The 24,343-nt window shown below is 37.4% G+C and overlaps 1 protein-coding gene across 5 annotated transcripts in view; it reads left to right on the top strand.

The window, feature by feature from the left end:
- The first annotated feature begins 10,472 nt into the window (after positions 1 to 10,472).
- Positions 10,473 to 24,343, top strand: part of LOC133461420 (myocyte-specific enhancer factor 2D homolog) — a 41,481-nt gene continuing 27,610 nt past the window's right edge. For all 5 annotated transcript variants that reach the window (XM_061742332.1, XM_061742329.1, XM_061742331.1 and 2 more), the window contains exons 1-2: positions 10,473 to 10,663; positions 22,772 to 23,174. In XM_061742332.1, coding sequence (XP_061598316.1) covers positions 23,121 to 23,174 — 54 coding nt within the window. In that variant the 5' untranslated portion in view covers positions 10,473 to 10,663; positions 22,772 to 23,120. The remainder of the gene's footprint in view (positions 10,664 to 22,771; positions 23,175 to 24,343) is intronic.

Raw genomic sequence — 24,343 nt, 5'->3', positions numbered from 1 at the left:
TTGGTCTGAACGCTGCAGGCTTTAAAAGTCGTTCTCTAAACTAAACGATAAAAAAATATGACCAGAAATCTGCATCAGTCTTCAAAGTATTTAGCAGAACCAAAGTAGTTTTATTCCTTTCTTTTAGCGCCACTCTTCAGTTTAATGAGAATAAACAAAACTCTGAGAATGAACAAACCGTTTAATTCAAGGTCACAAATAAAACGAGACTGTTATTATTATGATTATGGTGATTATTATTATCTATTCTTTGCATTTTTAATGTTTTAGCTATTAAATATAAGAGTAGACGTGGTTATTGAATTTGATTTTAAATCACTTATATAATTCTTCGTAAAACTTTAATCTTCTGACTGAAGGATTAGTGTTGTTGAATTGCATAAATTCTTTTTTTAGTAACCTATCATTATAATTTATTTTTTTTATTGATCATCTTTTAAAAAAAATTATTGCTCTCATCCCTTTGTGCGGTATAAGTGGTATTAGAAAGCGTCACATGTAATTTCCAAAGCAAATCAAAACTCTTTTCAAATATAAACGCTGCATTCAAAGATGTATCACTCTTAACTTGGATAATCCAGTTGTTATGTTAATAACTGGATCCCAAATCAGGATTTTGTGTAAATGAGTTTTATAGTGTAGCTAAGCATTACTAAATCTTTCAGGGAAAAGCTTTATAGTGACATGGGTTAATAATTTGGACAATTACGTCGTTACGTGAATCAGAGGTTAAATCATTCAAATATCTAAAAATGTAAATATGTGTGTTATTTAGGTAACGAGACAGGTCTGATGACCAGCTCTCATGTCCAGAAAGATCCCAAAAATCTTTTGTACAGTGAGATGTTTTCAGAAACATTACTGACCAATAGTATTTTCACCAAGAAACATCAGCGCAGTATTTGGTCTCGTTGGTTGAACTATTTTACCCGACGTGGGAAAATGTTGGTGGTGAAATCAAGCAGAGAAGACGCGACCACACCCGACTGTTCTGCTTTCCCGATGCTGCCATCGTGTGGACATTTGGTGTATTACGTCTGTCTTTCTTTGGAGTGAAGTGTTGCCCGTCAGGGTCAGCAGAGCTGGGAAGAGGAGCCAAAAATTGTACTAAAGTAAAAGTACTGTTACTTCAGAATAATATAACTCAAGTAGAAGTAAAAAGTAGTCATCCAAATAATTACTTGAGTAAAAGTAAAAAAGTACTTGGTGAAAAAACTACTCAAGTACTGAGTAACTGTTGAGTAACGTCTGATTTATTTCTTTAACACAACCATTCAAACAGACAAAAGTACAAAATAATCATCTTCAGGCAAATTAAAGCAATAAAATAATAAAATTAATTAAAATTAATAAAAAATAGCTTAAATTAAAATAATCTTAAACTAAATTCAAGTACTTTAATAAATAATAAAATAAATAAAATAATAACAGAATAAAAAAATAAATTAAGCACAAGTAGCACAAAATTTCCAGCCTTTGTACTTTTCTTTTTTAACCAGGCAGAACTAGAACAAGCCCATTAACTAACAGAAACTCTGTGTGTGTTTGAGTCTGTGTAAATGTAACAAAACATGCAAAAACAAACATTTTTCCCAAAGAATCACCCAGTGATGTCATGAGATTGACCCGTACGCGGATAAAAGGGATAAAAGAAAAGTAACAGCTCAGCGTAGCCTAATGTAGCGGAGTAAGAGGAACAGTTTCTTCTTCACAAATCTACTCAAGTAAAAGTAAAAAGTATAGTGATTCAAAACTACTCCTAAAAGTACAACATTTCCCAAAACTTACTCAAGTAATTGTAACAGAGTAAATGTAACTCGTTATTACCCAGCTCTGGGGGTCAGCCATCACCAACAACAGTCAACATGTTTTTCCACGTTGTCCTTGACAAACTTGAGAATTCATAACATTTTAATTATTGAGGTGAACAGTCGGGCCAACGGAGGGCACGGTGGTTAGCTGTGCGTTGTTTCAGTCTGAAAGCAGAGGAAAAGTAGGCTGTTTTATGATGACAAACAAAAATAAATTCGTTTTTTTTTGTTTGGTTTCTCTTGTTTTTTTCCAAGTCAGATAAGGTTGCGCTGGAGAAAACCGGACCTCACTTTTACAAAGCCTTATTCACGTTTCCAGATCATTTTAAAGATATTTAAATTTAGAATCCCATAAAAGCTCTTTCCTTTCCTCAGTTGCACACCTAAAGCCAAATGAAAAAAAACTAAAATAAAACAAAAAAAAACAATCTATACATGACTGTGTTTCATTCTCCACCCCAGATGTAGATTAAGAGTTGATAATATCATTTACTGATACAGGTGTTAAATTTGGCAGTACCCTTTTGTCAAAGAGAGAAAAGTCCACAGTGGTCACTGACATAACTTGAAACTGACAAAAGTAATAAATACTAGTGAATATCTAACATTTTTGGATTGTGGTTTAAATTATTGAAAATGTTAATAATAATAATGAAACTGGCCTGGACAAGTTAGTTGATACTCTCAACTTAATATTTTGTTGCACAACCTTTTGAGGCAATCAAGTGATTTCTGCAACTCTTGGTGAGACTTGTGCACTTAGAGACTAGTATTTCGGTCCAATCTTCATGACCAAACTGCTCCAGCTGACTCAGGTTTGGAGGTTTCCTTCTCCAGACTGATGTTTCAGCTCTTTCTACAGATGTTCAGTCACTTCAGAGTAGTCCAGGATTTATCATGGGTGTTATGGTCATTATCCTGTGGAGGATCCATGACCTGCACCAAGGTTTCTGATACTGAGCAGCACTTTTCACGCCAAGTCATGAGTCTTGAGATTATACTTGCACAGATTCAAGTAACCCTGTTACAGCAAAGCAGCTCCTGAACATAACCAAGCCTCATCTGTGTTTTACAGAAGCTACGGGCTTCTTTTTGTTGAATTCTTCATTGTTGCATCTGTGGACATAAAGCGGATATGACTACCTAAAAAGCGCCAATTTTATCTCATCTCTCCAAAAGACATTCTCCCAGAAGGGTTGTGGCTTGTTTATATGCCATTAGACAAATTCCAATCTGGTTTGTTTATATTCTTTCAACAGTGGAGCCCTCTTTGGTTCAAACAGTAATGGATGGTCAGATCTGACAATGATGTACTTTGACCTTGGAGTTCAACTCTTTAATGGAAGTGAGATCAAATATTGAAGTTTGAATGGGTTTCAATGGCGCGTTTTTTGCGCTAAGAGGTCAGAGTGTAACAATTGTTTGTACAGAGTGTATTTTAGACTTACTGTAGGAGCTGAAATTGAAAGATCATATAAAAATACACAATCTCACCAAAATTCATGCGATATGGATGAACTCAGCCAAAATTATCAAAAAATGAAAAGTGAAAAGCGCGTAAAATGCGCCTAGGTGTCCCGGAGGGTTAAACATGGTTCTGGGCTCCATTCATATCATTCAATTCTATTTTATTTATATAACTTCTACTTCAACAGAGGTTGTCTCTGGGTGTTTTCCAGAGACCAGAACATGACAAATAAACAACAAATAAACCTGCAGGCCTTGTTGAACAGCATCTTCAGGAACACCTCCTTCTGGAAGGTTGCTTTTATTTTTTCCTCCAGTCCAAGTTCTATGCTTAATCCATTTTTTTGCATTTCCTTCTCTTCAATGTGTTATCAGTTTTCCTCTTGTGACCACATCCAGGGAGGTTGGCTACAATGCAGAGAACCTTTTCCACCATGAAACAAGTCACAGGTTTTTTCTTCCAGCCTCTGTACATACAATCTGTGCCATTGGACCATCAGGTCATATAAAAAAAAAATCCTTTTTCAATAAATAAATGAATAATATGAACACATAAAAAAAACCCATAAATACAGAAAGTTAATAAGAACCAGAAAAATTGCAAAAATGAAAAAAAGAAGACCGGTAGAAGAAGGAAGAGCACACAAATACATGAAACCATGACTACAGCACTGCATTCAGACATGTGGCAGAGAGACGTGCACGTGTTCACCAGGGAGACGAGACGAGATGCTGCAGCTCTCTGACAACAAACATCTTCACTGTTCTTGTTGAAACACTCACCTTTGTCTTTCATGTTCCACTCATTCCTCAAGGGACACTTCATCTCTTATTTTGATTTTTGAAGCATATTTTTCCTCTAAAGTATCAGCATCCATTGCAAGTGAAATATCCAAGTTTGACAATAACTTCAAAGTCTATATATATTCCAACTTCTGAAGCATTAAAAAGGGGTCTAGAGGTGGGGGGGCTGTATACAGCAAAATAACCAGTGTTAAATGAAGACTAGACAGTGTCTGTTTGTGCCGACTCTTTTATCGTTTAGTGTAAAAACAAAACATTCAGACTAAAATTCATTAATTTTACAATTATTTACCATGGTAAGTTTAACACTGCAGGTCTTAGAGAGTACGTCATACTCAAAATATACAGGACTGTCTCAGAAAATTAGAATATTGTGATTTTCTGTAATGCAATTACAAAAACAAAAATGTCATACATTCTGGATTCATTACAAATCAACTGAAATATTGCAAGCCTTTTATTATTTTAATATTGCTGATCATGACTTACAGCTTAAGAAAACTCAAATATCCCATCTCAAAAATCCCATCTCTTAAACTGTAAGCCATAATCAGCAATATTAAAATAATAAAAGGCTTGCAATATTTCAGTTGATTTTTGTTTTTTTAATTGCATTACAAAAAATAAAGAACTTTATCACAATATTCTAATTTTCCGAGACAGTAAACTAAAACTTGAGCTCAGTACAGGGCCCTCCCAGGGTTGGCAGAGGGTGAGAAATACCCCGGATTGATACTTGGGTAGAAGCAATTGGGGAAAAATTCGGGAAAAAATCAGGGATACATTTTTTTTTAAAACAACAAAAAACTAAAAACGTATTAAATTCTACTGTGAAAATTTTACTCTTACACTAAACCGTGTTAAAATAACATTAAAAAGAGTGGGCACAGACACATCTTCTTTTTTTTATCTTATTTTTGCTTATATCGTACTATGCCATGATAGATTTAATAAGAAAACAGACTATATAATACACTTCTTGTTGAATATTCTAGATCAGCTCCAGTACTGCAGACACACATCCCAGCAAATGGAGGTTGATTCTTCTTGCTGAACTGCTATTTTTTTGAAAATCTCTACAAATGTCTTTCTATCTTTCCTTTTTATCCAGAGGTCTGCTTGTTAGATGAAGGAAAAGTGCTCAGGAGAGCTAACTTTTTCATGCATATTTACCGTAGTCTTGTGCAGCTATCCCTGTTAAACTTCTATCTGTCACCCGGTAAAAGTAAAACCCTTAACAGGCTATCCATCCACCACAGGGCTGCATTTAACTCTTACTGGATAAACTGATCGATACAGGTATCACTGATACCCAGAGCTTAAATCCTATTCACATTTTTAAACCATCTGTATTTTACTTTGTTCGGTTGTTTTTTGTTTTTTTGCTATTGTGATCATTTTATTCTGGGGTTTTATGTTTACATGGAGCACTTTCAGTCAGGTTGGACATTTAAACCATGGTAATCACAATATAATGTTTAATGTAAGCACAAATCACTAGCTATGGTTCAGCTCGGTGTGTGTGGGAGGAAGTGTGAGTGTGGTGTGGGCAGCAAAAAAGGGCCAAATCTGAATGGAGTGCACTTTAGCTTGTTTTTGTGAGCACCGCTGTGTGAGGGAAGCACATTTGTAAGCATGTGGACGGGCTCTAATGAACTCACAGGTTAACTCAGTCAAACTGGCTCATTATGTTATTCCTGTTTCAGGTAGCCTCCCTGTGCAAAGAAGACACTTATACTGCATCTAGTCATACTTTAAACGCTGATATTTTCTCATATATTTGAGATTAAACTACTGATGTTACAGCAAGAAAATTGATGTATACTCAAAGATCCTTTTGGATTAAGCCCTGCAACCCAGTTATCAAGAAATTATCTTTAAAATCTGTTTAAGAATAAAGAGTTAAAGCCTTTCGTAAGGCGGTCCAGGACAGAATATATGCTAATATGCTTTTACCATTCCTAAACCGCCTCTTTACAGCTTTTATGTTTCTTCTGCTTGATCGCACCCTCATCATGTTACCCTTCATTTTATAATTCTTGATATATTTGATGTGTTTCTTAACATATTTAAGTCCCTCTGTGTGGTCTCTTTCCTTCTTACTCATAAACATGAACTTCTAATCCTCTGCTGCATAATTCTTCTGCTTCCCTCTCTTCCACCGATGTCCACTGGTTCTTGCACGATCTGACTATGACTCATCTCTGTGCAATTTTGTAGTTTATGGCTTTGAATCCAGCAAATTAGGCTTTGATAATGTGTTTAATCCGAGATGTCACTTCTGAGGCACTTTTCCAAAACCTAATTTGTTTTTATTTCTGTCAACCTCACTATTCCCAGCAGTGCTCAGCGCCGGGTCTGTTTCAGTCGGTGCTCTTAAACTAGGACAAGTGAGCCTGGAGAGGTACATAAAACAAAAAAAAACAATGCAAGCAAGAAGGTGAAACAATACAAGCTGAAAGTTGAAATATCTTTTCTTTTTTTCCCTTTTCTAGAAACATCAGTGAGCCGATCAGTGTGATATCAGTAATAACCTGCGCCTACTGGTAGTATTTATAATTGGTAAATGCCATGACAGCATTAACATATTACTAGGCCCCAGGCTAAAATAAATTTGCATTTAAGCTCCTGCTGACCTTTACCACCTACTTCTGTTTCTTGTTTATGTCACCTTGAATCTTAATTAAGGAAACATGCTCGGTTATAAACCTATTTTTGTTCTTTTAGCTCCTGCCAGAGAATCCCCGATTTTTTAGATAAATATTTTAGATAACCACCCTTTCCATCTACTACAGCTATTATTATTATTACTAAAATTATTTTTTTCACTATCTCTCAAACCCATTTAAGTCAACTTATTGGAGGCTTTCTCACTTGTGTGACAAAAAACAGGATATAAATTCAATACTGTTCCTAAAACCCTAAACCCTTTCTTCTTTTGACTTTGAAGACACTCGATTTCAATAAATGAAACACAAAAACAAAATAGAGGAATATGTAAAGACATGTGAATAAGTAAAGACGAGAGAAATAAGCTAATTGTAACACCAACATGCAGGAGCTGTTCAAAGGCCTGTTTACAGTCGTACTGTTTCTCTGCATTGTGCTCACAGGGTTACAGTACAATGCAGGAAGCCACCGCTGTATACAAAGGATTGAATTCATTTCTATTCCAAGGAAGAGAAATGGAACAACCAAAAGAATCATCAGTTTATGAGAAATAAAATGACCAAATTAGGAGAAAAAGGGCAAAAACTGATTCAAAATATGATGCAAAAGGGATTCACAAGAAACTCAACATGGGACACAAGGCAGCCAAAACAAGAGCTCAAAACAAAGATGTAAAATAATGAAACTATGACATATAACGATTGTTTGGTTTTTTTTAAACCCATCCCAACCATCTGTAAAATGAAGATCTGGAAGCATGCATCAATCCTAAACTGTCTGCTTGGTTTGTGGTTGTGCGTATTTACCTCCGGGTGGTTTGTCCTTGGCAGGGAAAGAGGGGGACCTTTAACAAGTTTGTGCCCAGGGTCTGATGTTTTATAATCCGTCCATGTCTGGAATAATTACTCAAGGCTGGATGACCAGCTGGCCAAAGTGGGCAACTTCTGTCAATGGTGCCCAAGATATTGAGATATTTGTTGGGCAATAACTTAAAATTGATTATATGAACTGATATTTAATCTGGAAAAATACTCATCTATAAGGTAAAACAGGAGGGCCTTTTAGAAGGCTCCTCTGTAAAAACCAAGTACCGTATTTTTCTGAACTATAAGCCGCACCTGTATATAAGCCGCATCCGCTCTATTTAAAAAAAAAAAGATATGCAAGCCGCAAATATTTATGTTGCTAGATTAGATATTTACTACATGTACAGAACCATTTTGAAGTGTAAATGATGTACATGTTTGTACCTAAATAGATCCTTTCCTAACAGTGTCTTTTAACACGGCAGCAACTTTGCTGATTAAAACTGGACAGAACCAAGAGAAAATAACCAGTATTTATTTATCTATTTATCTGTTTGAAATCTGCTTCTACTTCTATCTGCTAAAGAAGAAGTAGTGTATTCTTCTTTGCATTTATTCTGTCTTAGTTTTGATTCTAATTCCGGTTAGAGCGCCCCCTAGTGGTGGATGAAAAATCCACAGAATAGCCGCACCTTTGTATAAACTGCATGGTTGAAAACCTATGAAAAAAGAAGTGGCTTATAGTCCAGAAAATACGGTATTAATACAGTCACCATATCAGTTGTTTGTGTGTTCATGTAATGTTTATACCTGAATGAATTCAGACAAAACTATGAAACAACTTGTATTGAGGCTGAAAGTAGATATTTGGATGAAATATGATCTCCTGGCCCCTGGTCCCTCTAGTGTCTCCTTTGGCCTTGTAAAGGATAAGAAAACAAACCTTTTTGAGTCTCAGGTCTTGAAAGGATTACTGAACAGCTAAGTAGTCGGAGAGGTCTTGCTCCTGAGAAGTGAATCAAAGTACCGGAAAAAAGAAACAATACGTTTAGCTGAACAATGTATAAGTAATGAATATTGTGAGTAACATAAAAATAAACATTCCCCTCTTCTAAACTGGCATTCAAAATAGAAAAATAGACGGAGACTGCGTAAACTGTGAAATCTCTATAAAAAGAGTATTTCATAGCTGACGTAGAATTAAACCATGTATGATTTGAACAATTTCCCCTAGCTTTGCTATCGTGATCATCTTTCGTATGTTTAGCAAAACATATGTATTTTCCTGTATTAAAATCAGTGACAGGGATTGTTGAATAGAAACCACTAAAGAGTAGGCTATACGCTGATCTGATTCCCTGTCTGGTGTGCCTACAGTATATGCACAATTTCATGATGATTCAGAAGAATATGTACAATATGTACAATAGAATCATTGACCAAGAGCATTTTGGTTGAATTTCTCTCCATGCTTCCAGGGGTTCATTTATTATAAGCATATAAAAGTCTAGTCAACGTTTACCCAGATGTGACAATCATTTTTTTCTTCCTTATGTCACCAGTACTGGAGTTGAGGGGGGATGAGGGGGGATGGCATCCCCCCCTGAAATAAAACGGTCCAAATCATCCCCCCTGTAAAACTGCCATCCCCCCTTTCCATCCCTTATGTCATTTCATCAATGAATGTGGTTTTACTGCTATTTCAACATTTAGAGTCATCACCAGAGAAATAACACCAGAAAAATAACTTATTTGACAATTTTCACCTGTTTCAAGTAGATTTTCACATGAAATAAGTAGGAAAATCTGCCAGTGGGACAAGATTTATCTTCTTATTACTAGCAAAAAAATCTTGTTCCCCTGGCAGATTTTTCTACTTATTTCAAGTGAAAATCTACTTTAAACAGGTGAAAATTGTTGTTTTTTCCAGTGATGAGTCTTGTTTTAAGTGTAATGAGATTTTTTTACTAAAATTAGACATTTTAACTAGAAATAAGACAAATATTCTTGTTAAGATTTTGAGTTTTTGCAGTGTTCCATTTTACTTATCCTGTGAAGGACAGAATCATATTGATAAGTTCAGAAAACTGTTTTTTATTGTTGTGTTTTGATGTATTTGATGTAAGCCCAGTGGATATTTAAAGCTTACAGAAGGCTGCATTTAACTGCTGCTATGTCATTCCTGCAGTATTTCTGCAGGTGTTTTGGTCACTGCTATTATTTGTAATATATTATATTATTTGTAATCAGCACAAATTATCTGTCCCCATATGATAAAATCTACCATCCCCCCTGATTTTTCTTTACAACTCCAGTACAGTATGTCACTATTTGTCCTATTTCAATTTCTAAAACTTTCTCTTTTCCTATATATTTTTCATCAAATGGTTGAATTGTTGATGTCTCTGTGTGGTTTACATATTATGCAAATTTAGAAATGGAGACAGGATGTATAAAAAAAAAAGGAAAAAAGAAAAGTGGACATTTCAGCAGACTCTGGTGGCAGCAGAGCGACCGGTGTGACACAAGCAGCTCTCAACATCCAACATCTCCATTTCTTACACACCAAAAAATGCTTTCACATGTTATAATTCAATGCTTTACAGGGCTGTGGTGGTTAAACTGGAGACAAACCAAATGTCCTAGCGGGCTCTCTTATGGAAAGCAGGCAGAACACAGCGGGGCTTCACTGACATTTTCCCCACATGCAAAATCATGCAAAAGGTAAATACTGAGGCGGAGGGATACAAACACTAATGCAGAACATGGCCGTCACCTCCGTCATGTCCTCTCGCAGGGCCCGCCCCCCTCAGGCGGCTCTGCTCTCTGATTGGCCAGCGCCTTGGCACGTCGGCTTCTGATTGGCTCCCTGACGGATCAATCACGCGGTAATGTCAATGACGTCGACCCTACACTGGTTATGCTGTGTCGCCTTGGTGGACAGTATAGTTACATCAACATTAAGTGGAATAAAATACCGCGGATATTTGTAAATGGACACACCGATACAACCATTTAATCATTACTTCTAAATTACAACAGGACACCCCCTGGAGGGAGTGGTGGCGAGTGTAATTTCTCTGTTTTTATCAGCAATATATCGGGGTAAGTGGAGTGATACATTTCCTTCCTGCGTCTTTTTTCCTCTCAGTTTCATACCCGCTTTATTATTTAAATATTACAAAGTAATAAGCAAGGTTCCGCTGATTAATAATACAGATACGTGCTACGTATTTGACAACTAAATATTCACGATGTGATCAAGAGTATCGTGTAGTCCAGCTCGCCTTGCCGAGTTAAGCCTGAATTATGGTACTGCGTTAAATCGACGCACAGCGTACGGCGTAGGGTACGCGGACCTTACGCGTAACCTACGCCGTAGTCCTGCGTTGGTGTGACGCAGAACCATAAATCAGCCTTTACAGTGAGAGTGAGGGGAATAATGGCTGTCGTCGGACTCGGCACTAGAACATTGTGAAATGGCCTGTGAACACTCACGTAAACTCGTCTTTTGCCTTGTAATGGACGGATTAAGGTGCCTCTAAGAAGTATAACCATCTTGTTAAAACCAGGACGCACAGTGTAGCAGTTTTGAAGGTGTCAGATTAAATGGAGAGTACCTGTGTGCAGCCAGTGGGCCTGTTCATTCTCAGACTCCATCTGTCATCCTGGGGAAGATACAGCCCTGCTGGCTCAGGAAAAGCTCCTTTTAACCTTATCTGGGCTCTATATGCCAGATATAACGTTGTTATTAAATTATAATAAGAATTACTTACTGCACCTATGAGGGAGCCATTTGAATCTGTCCAAGAAACTGCATTTTTTCCTGCTGGAGACTAGGAGCTTAAACAAAAATGATCATATTATTGCCATGTCTGATTGTACATCACTTGCAGAAGCAGTTTAGATTTTACAGGGGAAAAGGGCATAATGATATTGCATGTGTGCTGTGATCATGGCATTTGCAATGCCTCGTGTATTCATTACCTCAAGACTTTGACAACACTGATTATACAGGACTGTCTCAGAAAATTAGAATATTGTGATAAAGTCCTTTATTTTCTGTAATGCAAAAATGTCATACATTCTGGATTCATTACAAATCAACTGAAATATTGCAAGCCTTTTATTATTTTAATATTGCTGATCATAGTTTACAGTTTAAGAAAAGTCAAATATCCTATCTAAAAAAATTAGAATATTCTGGGAATCTTAATCTTAAACTGTAAGCCATAATCAGCAATATTAAAATAATACAAGGCTTGCAATATTTCAGTTGATTTGTAATGAATCCAGAATGTATGACATTTTTGTTTTTTTTAATTGCATAACAGAAACTAAAGAACTTTATCACAATATTCTAATTTTCTGAGACAGTCCTGTAGTTGAGAAGATGAATCCTATGCAGTCAGGCTGTGTTTTTTGTCGTCACCGGGCAGATATGAAGCTGCTGGGGTAGAAGTAGGCCAGTTTGGCAGGGTGATCCACCGCTGTGAGGTGTCCCTGCAGACACATTCATATCAACATCTGCAGCTAGTGCAGCCCCACTTATCAGCTGAATTTATTTGTCTGCCAATTTATGTGCGCTGATCTGTGTGAAAAGTCTTTATTTTTTTATACAAATGTCACAAAGGAATGAATGACATGTGGTTCATGTGGCCTAATGCTTTTTAACATGATCTAAGTTCTACAGTAAGCTGTCTGAATACACTTACGGACAAAATGATGTGCCTCATTTTATATAACTTAAACTTCTCCAAAGAAATTGGCTTACCAGAAGTGTTACCTGAAGAACTTTGACAAATTTTCTGTAAGCCGAAATTAATATATTTTACTGATTATATTCAAAGGAAAAAGGAAAAAATAATGATGATAATATACCAAGGCCAAAATCTTTAGCCCTTTGACAATAATCAGTAGCTCTCGTGTAGACTTACAAGCTTCCCATGGAAGTTCCTAGTTAAGTTGCCGTATGTCTCTCGAGGAGTCTCGGCCCATTCTTCCATGCCAAATCTTCCCAGCTCATCCACATTTAATGGTTTCCAGGAATGGACATTAACCTTGAGCTCCCTACACATAATTCAAAAGGATTTCTTAAATTGCAGAATAATCAAATAAAGACAAAGTACTGTATTTGACAAATTATGTTCACACCCTCAATTATGTCATTTTTTTTTTTAATGATCATTGGGAGGCAAAATTAAAACCACAGAAATGTAATCAAATGCGGAGCCTTAGGATTTAGATTTGGACTTGATGAATAGCTCTCAAGGCAGTTGTCCAGAAGTCCAGAAGAGACTAGCTCAGAAACAAGCAACAAATATGTCACTGTTTCCTCTCCAAAGTTTTGGAATACTTGCACATCGTACTATACCTGGGTGGTTAATATCATGTCTCCTTGTAACTGTTTTAAATAAAGTGAAATGCTTGTAAATGTAAGTATAGCTTCCCCTTTCTGTTGAGCTTTCACGATCTTCAGTCTAAGTTTCAGGCTGATTCTTTTTACTTTTTGGCAGGGAGTTATAATATCTTTAAAGGGGACCTATTATGGCATCTAATGCCTATTTTAAACAGGCCTTGAATGTCTTAAAAACAAGCTTTTCATTGTTTTTGCTAAATAAATTATAAATTCAGCCTCTGAGCCATGTCTTTATCTTCCCATTCTCTAACCTCATTATCTATGAGGGATTCTGAGTGGGCGGGGCTATGACAATGAGGCTCTGTGCTGATTGGCTGCCTGAATGACGCGATACACCGCTACAAAAAAATGGCGGAAGCTCCGGCCGGCGGAGTTAGTTGTGGGCGTGGTTTCACGCATCGGAGGCCAAACTATGTAAATTGCGCCCGTCGTGACGTCACGACAGGAGCAGAATCTGAACGGCTCGTAGAAGTCACATGACACTGGACGGCTCATCCGGGCGGCTGTACAGACACTGCAGAATTTGGCTGCTTTCCTCCTTCTCTGAGTTGACAGGCTGAGGGGAGACCACTTTATATATGTTAAAGCAAGAAAAAACATGTTTTTCATAATAGGTCCCCTTTAAATGACAAAAGCCCTGCTCAAAAGTCCTTCATGCATAATAAAAACACCCATTGATTGCTCAGGAGAAGCTTAAAAACCAACTGATATTTTTTTACTACATGAACCAAACAGGGGGCTTAGCATCGGAGAATGTTCGACTGTATAAAGTTTTAGACATAATACAATCATTGGGGAAGTGTTCTTAGCTCTTTGGGACTAATGACTTTGACCTGACCTCTGTGTAGCATTGTTGTTTCTACAGCCAAACCTTAATGAAACAATCAGGGTCAATTTAAGGTTAAAGTGTCTTGCCCTAAAGCACATTGGCAGATGAAGGGGCTGAGGAGTTAACAATTGAAGTTCCTCAAGTACAGTAGCCACAGACTGCCATGCATACATTTTCAAGTTTTTCTTCAGACAATATTCAGATCTTGAGTTGTTATCATTTATCTATATTTTCATCTCTTATGTCAAATCAAGTAATGCTATTGTATACATCTTGCCTCATATAAATGACATGTGCTTTTTAAAATAATAACTTACATATGAACTTACTTTAAAAGGAAAATGAAATGGAAGGTTTTTTTCATATTTGTACTGAAAGCTTATGTTTTTTTTTTTGTTTTTTTTTTTAATTGTGAAAGGGTATGACTTATTAGAAGAAATTAAATTATGTATTGAATTATTCAAATGCAAAAGGATTGAATGAAAACCAAAGATATCTGATGAAATAATATGAACTGAATAATTAGGCTGTGAGATGATTTTATTAGCATCAAGAATAATTCAATCATTCACATATTCAGTTTGTTTATTTCAAGTACGGTAAGTTTAAAAATATGAAGTATGCTTAAAATTGGCGCAATCTTTGAAGAGCAGGGTTCGAAAGAATATTCAATTAGTAACAAAACTGTCAGATGTCTCTAAAGCAGTGCTTCATTTATTTCTTGACTAATTAGTAGAGCAATAACTTTATATTTCGGGTTTTCTGGATATCATAAGGACATTTTAAGGAAGTGAAAATTCCTTCTGCATTTTCTGTCCAAGATAGTCTGCAAATAAATATGTATGGAATATGGATATAGTTAGTTGCTATACATTGTCGAGTTGATGGCAAGTTGCAGGATTCTTGTGGTGGAATTTAACGCTGTCCATGTTTGGCAAGTGGACATGAGAGTTGTTGTAAACCCTTGTGTCAGGGCAGTGGATGGGAAGCCTCACTGCAAGCCACGATTGAGGCACCGACCACTTATATCAGGCCTGCGGTATATTTCATACACTAGTGCATAATTAGCCAAAGGTCACTGCTACATATTCCACTGCTCCAAAGCAGACAGATGCCTGACAGAGAGATACCCACTGTCTGAAGAATGTTTAGGGGTTGCGTAACCAAGAAATATGATTCAAATTAAGGATGAGCATTTTTGAGACAAAGTCCTATGATAATGACTATTATGAAATCAATTGAAATGATTTAATTAAATCATTTTTATGAAACACCACACCCCTTGCAAATTGTTCAAAAATTCAGAGAGAACAAGGCGAAACCAGGTCCTACCAAAACATATTAGTTTACCACTATTAAACTCTTTCATCTTTCCATGTACAGATCGATGGACATCTAAACTGATTCATCTCTGCATGCTGTGTTTCGTGTATGTTATTGTGCAAGTTTGGTTTGGCTTGGATGCAGGGCTCTGCGTTAGCCAAGCAGCGACCTCATTATTTTGGTGCCCAATCAGTCCAGAGGCCAGCTCTTAATTGAGCCATCAGCGCCTTAAGGGGAAAGAGGAGGGGATGGACGTGTCAATTACAGTAATGAGGGGGTAGCCATGCAGAGGACGGTCAGGGATTTCTCCCTCAACGGAGAAAAATCTTGCATTGTAGCCCTTTTTCTACTAATTTTGCTGTCTTAACAGTTGCAAAATTTTCAGTGTAGGAAACAGCATTTTTAACATATTTTTTTCACAGCAGTCTGGTAATTGTTTAGAGGTGTGACCTGACAGTTATGAGGAATTACGTCACTGATCACAGCTGTCAGCGCAAATATGGACAGCTCCACCTCAAAACAGCTCAAAGTACAGCTTACAAGCAAAACTCTGACTGTAAAGCGCCATTAGAGCGTTAAAGAAAGTTCTCCACTATGCTCAGGATTTGGTTTTTTTTTTTTCTCCTTTTCTTTTGGTCTTTGTCATCCCTAAATTTAGGGGTTTAGACTGGTGTTCAGACATATAAAGACATTTGAAAGATTAGGCTTTAGGAACATGTGGTGGACTCTCACCATTCATCAACTCACTGTTATCATATGAATAAATAATTAATAGTATAAAAAGGCTACTAAGCCCATGTGCTGAAATTGTCTTTTGGAGATATTTGACAGAACAGTGATAGTTTCCTTTCTGAAAAGTGACGATGCAGTAGCTCCTTTAACTTGAACTCTGTCCAATAGGGGACAACTCTGCTGGCTACGTGAGAAGTTAGTTTGTATGAAAGTCCATGGTAGTGTGACTGTTTTATGAGCTTAGTAACATTTTCCTAAATGTGTTTATGGTCTTAATTACTAGTTTTATAACCTAGTTGAAAATGATGACCATTTTTATAGTTGTGATGTCATTTCTTGTGAAATGGAACATAAAGTAGAGTGTGTTTTTGTGCTATGAGTATATTGTGATTGATTTCCACAAGAGTGCTCAGTTTCTGCATTTCTTAGTCATATCCTTCGCTTGCTTGTGAGTTCCAGTTTCTAAAGGCAAAGATGGTGTATTGATAACATGTGAGTCATGAATATGTGAGTCCCAAACACCAGTGGGTTGTATCCTGGTGTCTGTTTCAAATATTTTCTTGAAGTCTGTGACCTGAACAAGTTGGCTAATGGGTAACAGCTGTCCCAGTAATACGCCAAAATGTCAGGTGGCTGGAATCAGTTTGTCATAGGGAACGACTTAAAAAAAAAGCGTGCACAGATTGATTGTCTTGTGATCACTGCCAGGTATTTCACATTCTTTGCCAGTCAGGTTTATACACATAAATCATAATTAACTTTATGTTCACATTAGTGAGACAGCAAATGAGTTCAATGATGTGTTAATTCAAAGGTTCTCCAATGTGAAATCTCAAATTTGAACTTCCCAGATCAATTAGTGATTAGTCAAATGTTCTTTCAAGACCTCTTTTTAGTTTGATATATTGAAGGCACACTTAGTGGCACGGTGGTGCAGCTGTCTCACAGCTAGAAGGTCCTGGGTTCAATTCTGGCTGTGGGTGCTGAGTGCGTGTTTTAAGTTCCCCCATGACTTCAGCACCCACACCCTGGGTGGGGTTGGTGAAAGGGCCTTTCCAGCTACCCTCACAAAAACATGCAGCAGTCCTGGGCCGGACTGCCCCCTTGCCCAGATGGGGTGGGGAGGATCTGGCTCCTTCCACCTCCAGTTAAAGGTATAGTCTGTAATCGTATTCAAAAACATTTATTGTTATACTGGGTGAAATGGTTCTTCCATCCTGAGAGTAGCAAGTGAATAATGTGTTCAGAAAAAGGAAAGAAAAAAATCAGACCTCTCTGACAGCTTTAATCCTGTAAAAACTCTGACCAATCTGTTTTTTGCGCACCGAATGGCACAGATTGGTCAGAGGACCAGAGGATTGGCAGGGGGGAAAGAACCAACCAGATGCCTTCATTTAAAGTCCAGCCCACGCCCCCCTCTATCCCATGTGCGCACTCGTCACGTCGAAAATCTTGCCGGAAAACTTCACACACTCGAGTCACGTTTGCTGAAGAATGTCGCAGAAAACGAGAAAACGCAGCCAAAAATACGACCTCCCCAGTATGGGGGTCCGTGGGGATGGAGAGAGGCGTCTCCATCCCGGCGAGGGCGGAGAGCGCCGGTGCGGGTGGTGGTGTGCTGCGCTGCCGTGCAGGCTCTGTTGCCACGGCTACGGCGTAGGCTACGCCGTAGGCTACGCCGTAGCCTACGGCGTAAGGTACGCGGCGACGCGCACCATTCTGCGTTGGTGTAACGTGGAACCATAAATCAGCCTTCAGTGTGTCTCTGTCTGCTGTTCTGAACTTCTCTGTTGTGCTCATTTTGCTGGGACGTCGGGTCCCTCTGCCAAAACACAACTTTTGCCGTATGCCTTCATTGTTGTGTCTAAAAATGATGCACAGTGCCGACCCAATCAGAAACGGTACAGATATTCTGTGATATTTTTTTATATTTATAAAAAAATTAAATTATAAAAAAATAAAGGATCCTCATAACTTTGATTTGGTGGGCAGGACGCACGTTTGAGTGGGCACAGCCCACCCCTGCCCCCCCTTAAAACCAGCCTCGCTTACAGGTGAATGAGACATGGGGTAGTTTTGTTGAAAATGTGCTGTCCAAAATGTCCTGGAAAACTCGACTCCTGCAAATTTGCGTCCCCCAACGTTTGTGGGGGCGTGGCTTTGGACGGAGCGCTGACGGGAGGGGGAGGAGGGGGCGGGGCTTAGAGGAGGTGCCACTTTCAAATCTTGCTAGCTCTCCAACATCACAGACTATACCTTTAAGGAGGAGACTTGAGCTCATTGCAGGCCCTCCCGGGGCTGGTAGAGGGTGAGCATTGCCCGGTCCTGACTTAGGTAGGAGCACTGGGTAGTGGGTGATAAAAATGGGAAAGAAATCGGGATAGAAAATAAATAAATAAAAAATAAAGGCACACTAAGCAATGGTTCAGTTTTTGCAAAAGAACAGCAAGAAGAAAATAGGGGAAAAATACTTGTTTCATCAATAACTACAAATTTGAAGAGCGAAAAAGATGTTAAAATCTCTGTTGTTTGTGTAATTAATCGATAATCAAACAACTGTCCTCTTGTTTGTGGGCAGCATTTGATTTAAAACCAGAAACCAGCCACTCTTAATGTAAGGCACCAGCTTTCCACCTGACTGAGTTTAATGAAATGTTGCTAGGATTGTGATTAACATATGCCTAATTAAGCTATCCAGCTGTGAAGGTAAATCAGAGTTTGAATTTAATCTTTCTGCTTGCAGAATAAGTGCAGCTGTATGTAGAGTATTACATTAATGGATTCTAACTCTTCAGTCAGTGTGATGTTTTCAACGTTGACACATTTAAGTAAAGAGGAAATTATAAACTGCTGTTGCAGCTTCTGTATATTCTGTTCTACATAATTGGTGCATTAATTATTCCACCTTTATCTGACACAAGAATATGAGAACCCTTTTAAATGAACAGGTTTTGTACTTTATTTGCCATAAAATGTGATCTTATCTTCATCTTAGTTGCAACAATAAGCAAAGGCAAGTTTATTTCTATAGCACAATTCAACAATAAGGTGATTCAAAGTGCTTTACAGAGACATTACAACGTCACATACTAAAAATAAAAATTATGATTTAAAGTTTAAACAAAAAAGCAATAAAATAAAACAAAACAGAATTTACAGGACTCAAACACAATGTAGTTAAGATAATAACACACAAACAGTCATAAATGCTCATGTCTGTAGTAAACACACCAATTACATATTCACACATCTGGTTACAAAACTAAGTGAAGCCACAGACAAACGGCTTAAATGAAAACGACTTGGAGTGAGTATGTTTGGGAGAAGAATCTGCATTTATGTGGCCAACGCGCGTTTAACACGCGTTCACCATCCAGCGATGTTAATGATATCCAATCTAAAAACACCTTATGACAGAACGCCAGAGACCAAGTACACTTTCAAAAGAAACCACTGTAGCCCAGGTGACGTTTGTCCATAGGCAATTCACAATTACTGCTGGGGAAATGTTAGTAGTTTGATGAAACAAATGTTAAATTATTTGGGAAAATGCTCAGCACTAAGCATTTAGTGAGTTTCCATCACACTAGCTTTGTGAAAAACCTAGAATTCAAAGAAAATGTCAAATGTTGCAAAAACCTTTCTATGCTTTCACAAGGTGGTTTTGTAGAAGTTTCAATAGTCCAGTTTAGCTCAAAAAAGTACAATGGAGACCATTTTTTTCTCCACCATCAATGGATGGGACATAGTCTGTCACATACCTATTTGAATGATCTTCCGCTGCCTTCATCTTCATCTTCATCTTCTGTCTACTATTTTTGCAACAGCGGTAGCAGCAGTTGCAATAATTTTTCCAAAACCAAAGATGTTTCTGTCCACCTTCTTCGAAGTTGAGATTGTTTTCTTCTTTGTTCTGAATAGAAGTCTCTCAGGATGAAATTATAGAGAATTAAACCCATGAATGGGGGTAGGACTAAATAAGTTTACACTTCTTCCTACTCCTTTTTTGGCACATGTAAATCAAGATAGCAAGTTTTAAAGGATGAAATTCTTTGTTTTGTTGTTTTGTTTTCTTAAACTTCTCATGAGGTGTTGTTTTTTTTTTTTTACATGTACAAAAATAAAAAAAATCAAAATCAAAATGTAATAACGCCTGAAAATGTAATAAAATTTGCACTTAACTGAATTGAAAATGTAATAAAATCCAATAATGTAATAACTTCACCAATAATGTAATAAAATATCCGGACTGATATTGTAATAACATTTTTACCGATAATGTAATACCTTATTACATTATTGGGAATTTATTACATTTTCAGGTGGGTCTTTTATTTTTTTCCAAAACTGATAATGTAATACTTGACAAATAATGTAATATATGTTCATTTTCAGTCCAGAGTTCTACATTTTGTGTTTTAAGTATCTAAGAATGTTATATACACTGGATTTGAAACACCAAAATGACTATTGGGTTAAATTGCAGACTTTGAGTTCCATGTAATAAATTCCATATAATGTAATAAGGTATTACATTATTGGTAAAAATGTTATTACAATATCCATCAGGATATTACATCATTGGTGAAGTTATTACATTATTCGGTTTTATTACATTTTCGATTGAGTTAAGTGCAAATTTTATTACATTTTCAGGAAATGATTACATTATAGGGGTGCTACAAGGATTAAAACGTGAAGACGATCTTTCAAACTCCAGAGATCGTTGGATCGTCTAGGTCTAGGACAGTGCTTCTCAATCCTGGTCCTCGAGTACCACTGTCCTGCATGTTTTAGATGTTTCCCTGCACCAACACACCTGATTCTAATTTAAGGTCCTCATTAGCTTGTCACCAAGGTCTGCACAGTTCTGTTGATGACACAGGTACTTGTATCACGGTGTGCTGAAGCAGGGTCGCATCTAAAACATGCAGGACAGTGGTACTCGAGGACCAGGATTGAGAAACACTGGTCTAGGACACATTCTATAAATTTCTATGCTGATGCACTGACTCACGAGACGTATTGACGTCGTCAACCTGACCAACCAATCATAACGCATTACAGACCGTGGCACGCTTTTACTACCTGCCTCCCTGTTTGTGTGTGTGGCGGTAGCGCATGGAGAGCGATGGCTGAAAGCCAAACGGAGTTACAAAAAATTCCACATCAATTATATGGAATTGGTTTGGATTTTTTCGCAAGTGATTGAATTCAAGGAAATGTAATTTGCAAAGTTTGTACGGAAACTGTTTGCCTGTCGGGTGGTAACACAATGAATGTGTTTAATCCCCTGAAGAGGAAGTACCCCATGCAGTATCTGAGAGTGAAACAGCGAGGGGCCCGTCGGCACGGCAGGCAGCAGCTAGTGTGAGATTAAAACAGATTAAAACAGACATCAACAGGCGATGGAAAGAGGTAACAGAAGCTGTTACCTTTTATCTCGCAAAGGATATGGTACCATTAAAGATGGTACAAAAATTAGGTGTTCAAACGCCTGCTTAAAGTAGTTGAGCCGTGGTAGGAGCTGCCCGTATTCCCGTAAATACTTTTCCAAAAAAAGATGTACTGTTAAAAAATCAGCAGAAGGTTTAAAGTTAATTCAGCTGCAATTAAATCTTTCACTTTAATGAGCTTGAAGGAAGGTTTTCTACACAAACCAGCTTTCTAGAAAGTTGGAATACTGAACAGAATGTAAATAATAAGAATTAAAAAACTGGTAAAACATGAAAACTGACACAGACAAAACTGACAACTACCGGTACAATTATTCAGGATTTTTTTTTCTGGCCCGATTTCTGCCTTGAGGACAATGGTCGGCTCAAAACCCAATTTTAGTAGTCTCTTTAAATGATCAACCTCAGCAACATGTATCGTCTGTTTTTATTTTTTCAATTAAAGATTGCGATAAAAATCGAAATTGTGATTTTATTTATAAAAAATCGTGACCCCTGTACCAGGGAATAGCTTTAGAAAAAGGAAATCTGCCTTTTTTTTGTGACCTAGTCAAAGGCCAGAAATGAAGCCCACAGAGATGCTGTGGAATAATATTGAGAGAGTTGTTCACACCAGACATCTTACTTATGTCTGAAGAATGATCAATATTGTCTCCTGAATGTTGTGCAGGTCTGATCCATAGCTATAAGACCATGAAGTCAATGCTGCCAAGGCTACTAACTCCAGCAGTTCAATTTACCTTTTCCCCGAGCACTGTGTGAATGTTTAATGGCTATGTACAATACAAACAGGGGATATAATTGTGTGTTATCAGATTAACTTCATCATGTTTGCCTAATATTGTGACTTAAATAGAGAAGGAGGAAAGAAAGATAGATATGAGCCTGAAAGAAAGAAAGAAAGAAAGAAAGAAAGAAAGAAAGAAAGAAAGAAAGAAAGAAAGAAAGAAAGAAAGAAAGAAAGAAAGAAAGAAAGAAAGAAAGAAAGAAAGAAAGAAAGAAAGAAAGAAAGAAGGATGTGTAACAAACATGGCATAATTCAATTTAATTGGTGTAGTTTAGTAGCATTTACTATTCTTTTAGAGCAGTGATTTGGGGGCTCCAAAGACTGAATGTGGTGACATATTTATAGTTACAAAGGTGGAGTTGAATTGGTATTTTTTTTATCGTCATTTTTATCGTTATCGGGATAAATGCCAGAAATTATCGTGATAATTTTTTAGTCAATACCGCCCATCCCTGTTTGGAAGTAACCAGGATGAGGAGAATTGGTTACTGCTTTCTGGCCTCATGCTCAGGCAGCTTTGTGGTCTCTGTTCCCTGGTTAAATTTGTTACGTTCTCGTATTATTGGCATTTTCTCTAATATAAAAGACATGGTAACTGCTCAGTTCTCTGCACAAGCTGTCTTGGAGTACGGAGTTATGGGTAAAGGTCTCTCTTTCTGTCTCACAGGAGAGGAGGGACGTCGTCCTCAGGCACACCGGCCGAGGGGAAATTAGTCACGCGAGTCCCTGTTGAATAAAGGATGAACTGAGGACCGGGTCCTCTGCCCCAGCTCTCACATCTCTGGAGTGTCGGATCTTCACTTCTGCTGCCCCTCAATTAAAAAAAAACAAAACCCAAAAGATATAAGAGTCAACTGCATCATCTCACCACATCTGGACAGAGAAATGTGCGTGCACATGTGTCCGCGGATGCGTGACTGTGTCTGAGGGTTTTTGGGCTGCACCTCCAATCTTGTCTTCAGAGACACTTTTCCACTTGTCTGACTCAACATTCGTCTTCACAACTGCAAAGCATCATGGGCCGGAAAAAGATTCAGATCCAAAGGATCACAGATGAAAGGAACAAGCAGGTGAGTCAGTTTTATGCAAGGCATATTTTTTATTTTAATCTCTTCATTGTTTATTTGTTTCCTTATTTTAAATCACACAATTTTACGGGGTCATTTTACACAGCATGAAAAATTGGCATTAGATTATAAAGATTTATAATCCTTGTGCTTTTGTTATAAAAAAACACATATTGGTATGTAAACAAATTCTCATTTATAGCTAAATTTAGCAAACTTTACCCATTTATATATATTAGGTGAAACGTTTCTGTTCTGGGTTCAGATATATGATAAATTATAAAAGGGAGCTATATAAAAAAGAATAGATATTTTGATTCTGTGTTAGTGTAAAGATTCTTACATATATGAATGATGCCAAAATAAAAATAAATTCCATTTTCAATCCTAAATTATTGTTACTCAAGTCGGTTTTCTTGTTTGATTGTATTTATTACTCCTTGAAGATTTGACCGGTGTGCTAATCGGTTTGGCAAACAGTTATACAGAGAGTTTGTCCGTACGGCAGTAAAAAACACACAGTAAAAGCCCAGCCAGCAGAAGATGCTTCATGTTCTTTTATTTATTGTATTGTATTTAATGACATCATGCTTCAGGCCATCTAGTCTTGTAATACCAGTTACTGCCGTGTCTGACGGCAACAAGCAAAATAATCTCAGTACAAGATGATGACACGAAGAAGTTCCTCGGTTTGTGGGCGTACTTGAACTTGTCACTTAGGTTCTTCCTTTTAGGAAAGGTAAAACATCAAGGCTCTCGCCAAGAGAATGAAACCACCTTATGGACAGCAAAGAAAAGAAATTTGATGCACAACTTGAAATGTTTCTTAACTAATGTTTCTTATTGGTTAGTAAACCGCTGCTAGTTTTTCTTTCGCTAAACATTTTTGAGGGTAGAGTAAGTGAAGTTACTACTGTCTTAATTCAGCGCCAAGTGTATAGAGCTCGATCATGTCTCACTAGCCTGCAGTAAATTGACGCAGCGCTGATTTGTCTAGTTTCAAAATTGTGACCGCAAAAATAAAAAGTGCAACTGAGAACGACTCAGGAATGGAGATGATTTTAGAAATGATGGCGTGAATGAAACGTTTAACTGAGACAAATGGTTGCAGTCGCATAGAGACTTTGATATCTCGGTTACAGGTTCTGTGTTTTGATTCTCAGATTTTGGAA

This window comes from Cololabis saira, chromosome 15 (genome assembly GCF_033807715.1).
Source record: "Cololabis saira isolate AMF1-May2022 chromosome 15, fColSai1.1, whole genome shotgun sequence".
NCBI classification, from domain to species: Eukaryota; Metazoa; Chordata; class Actinopteri; order Beloniformes; family Belonidae; genus Cololabis; species Cololabis saira.
Note: the sequence above shows the minus strand (reverse complement) of the source record. Positions and strands in the feature narration are given on the sequence as shown.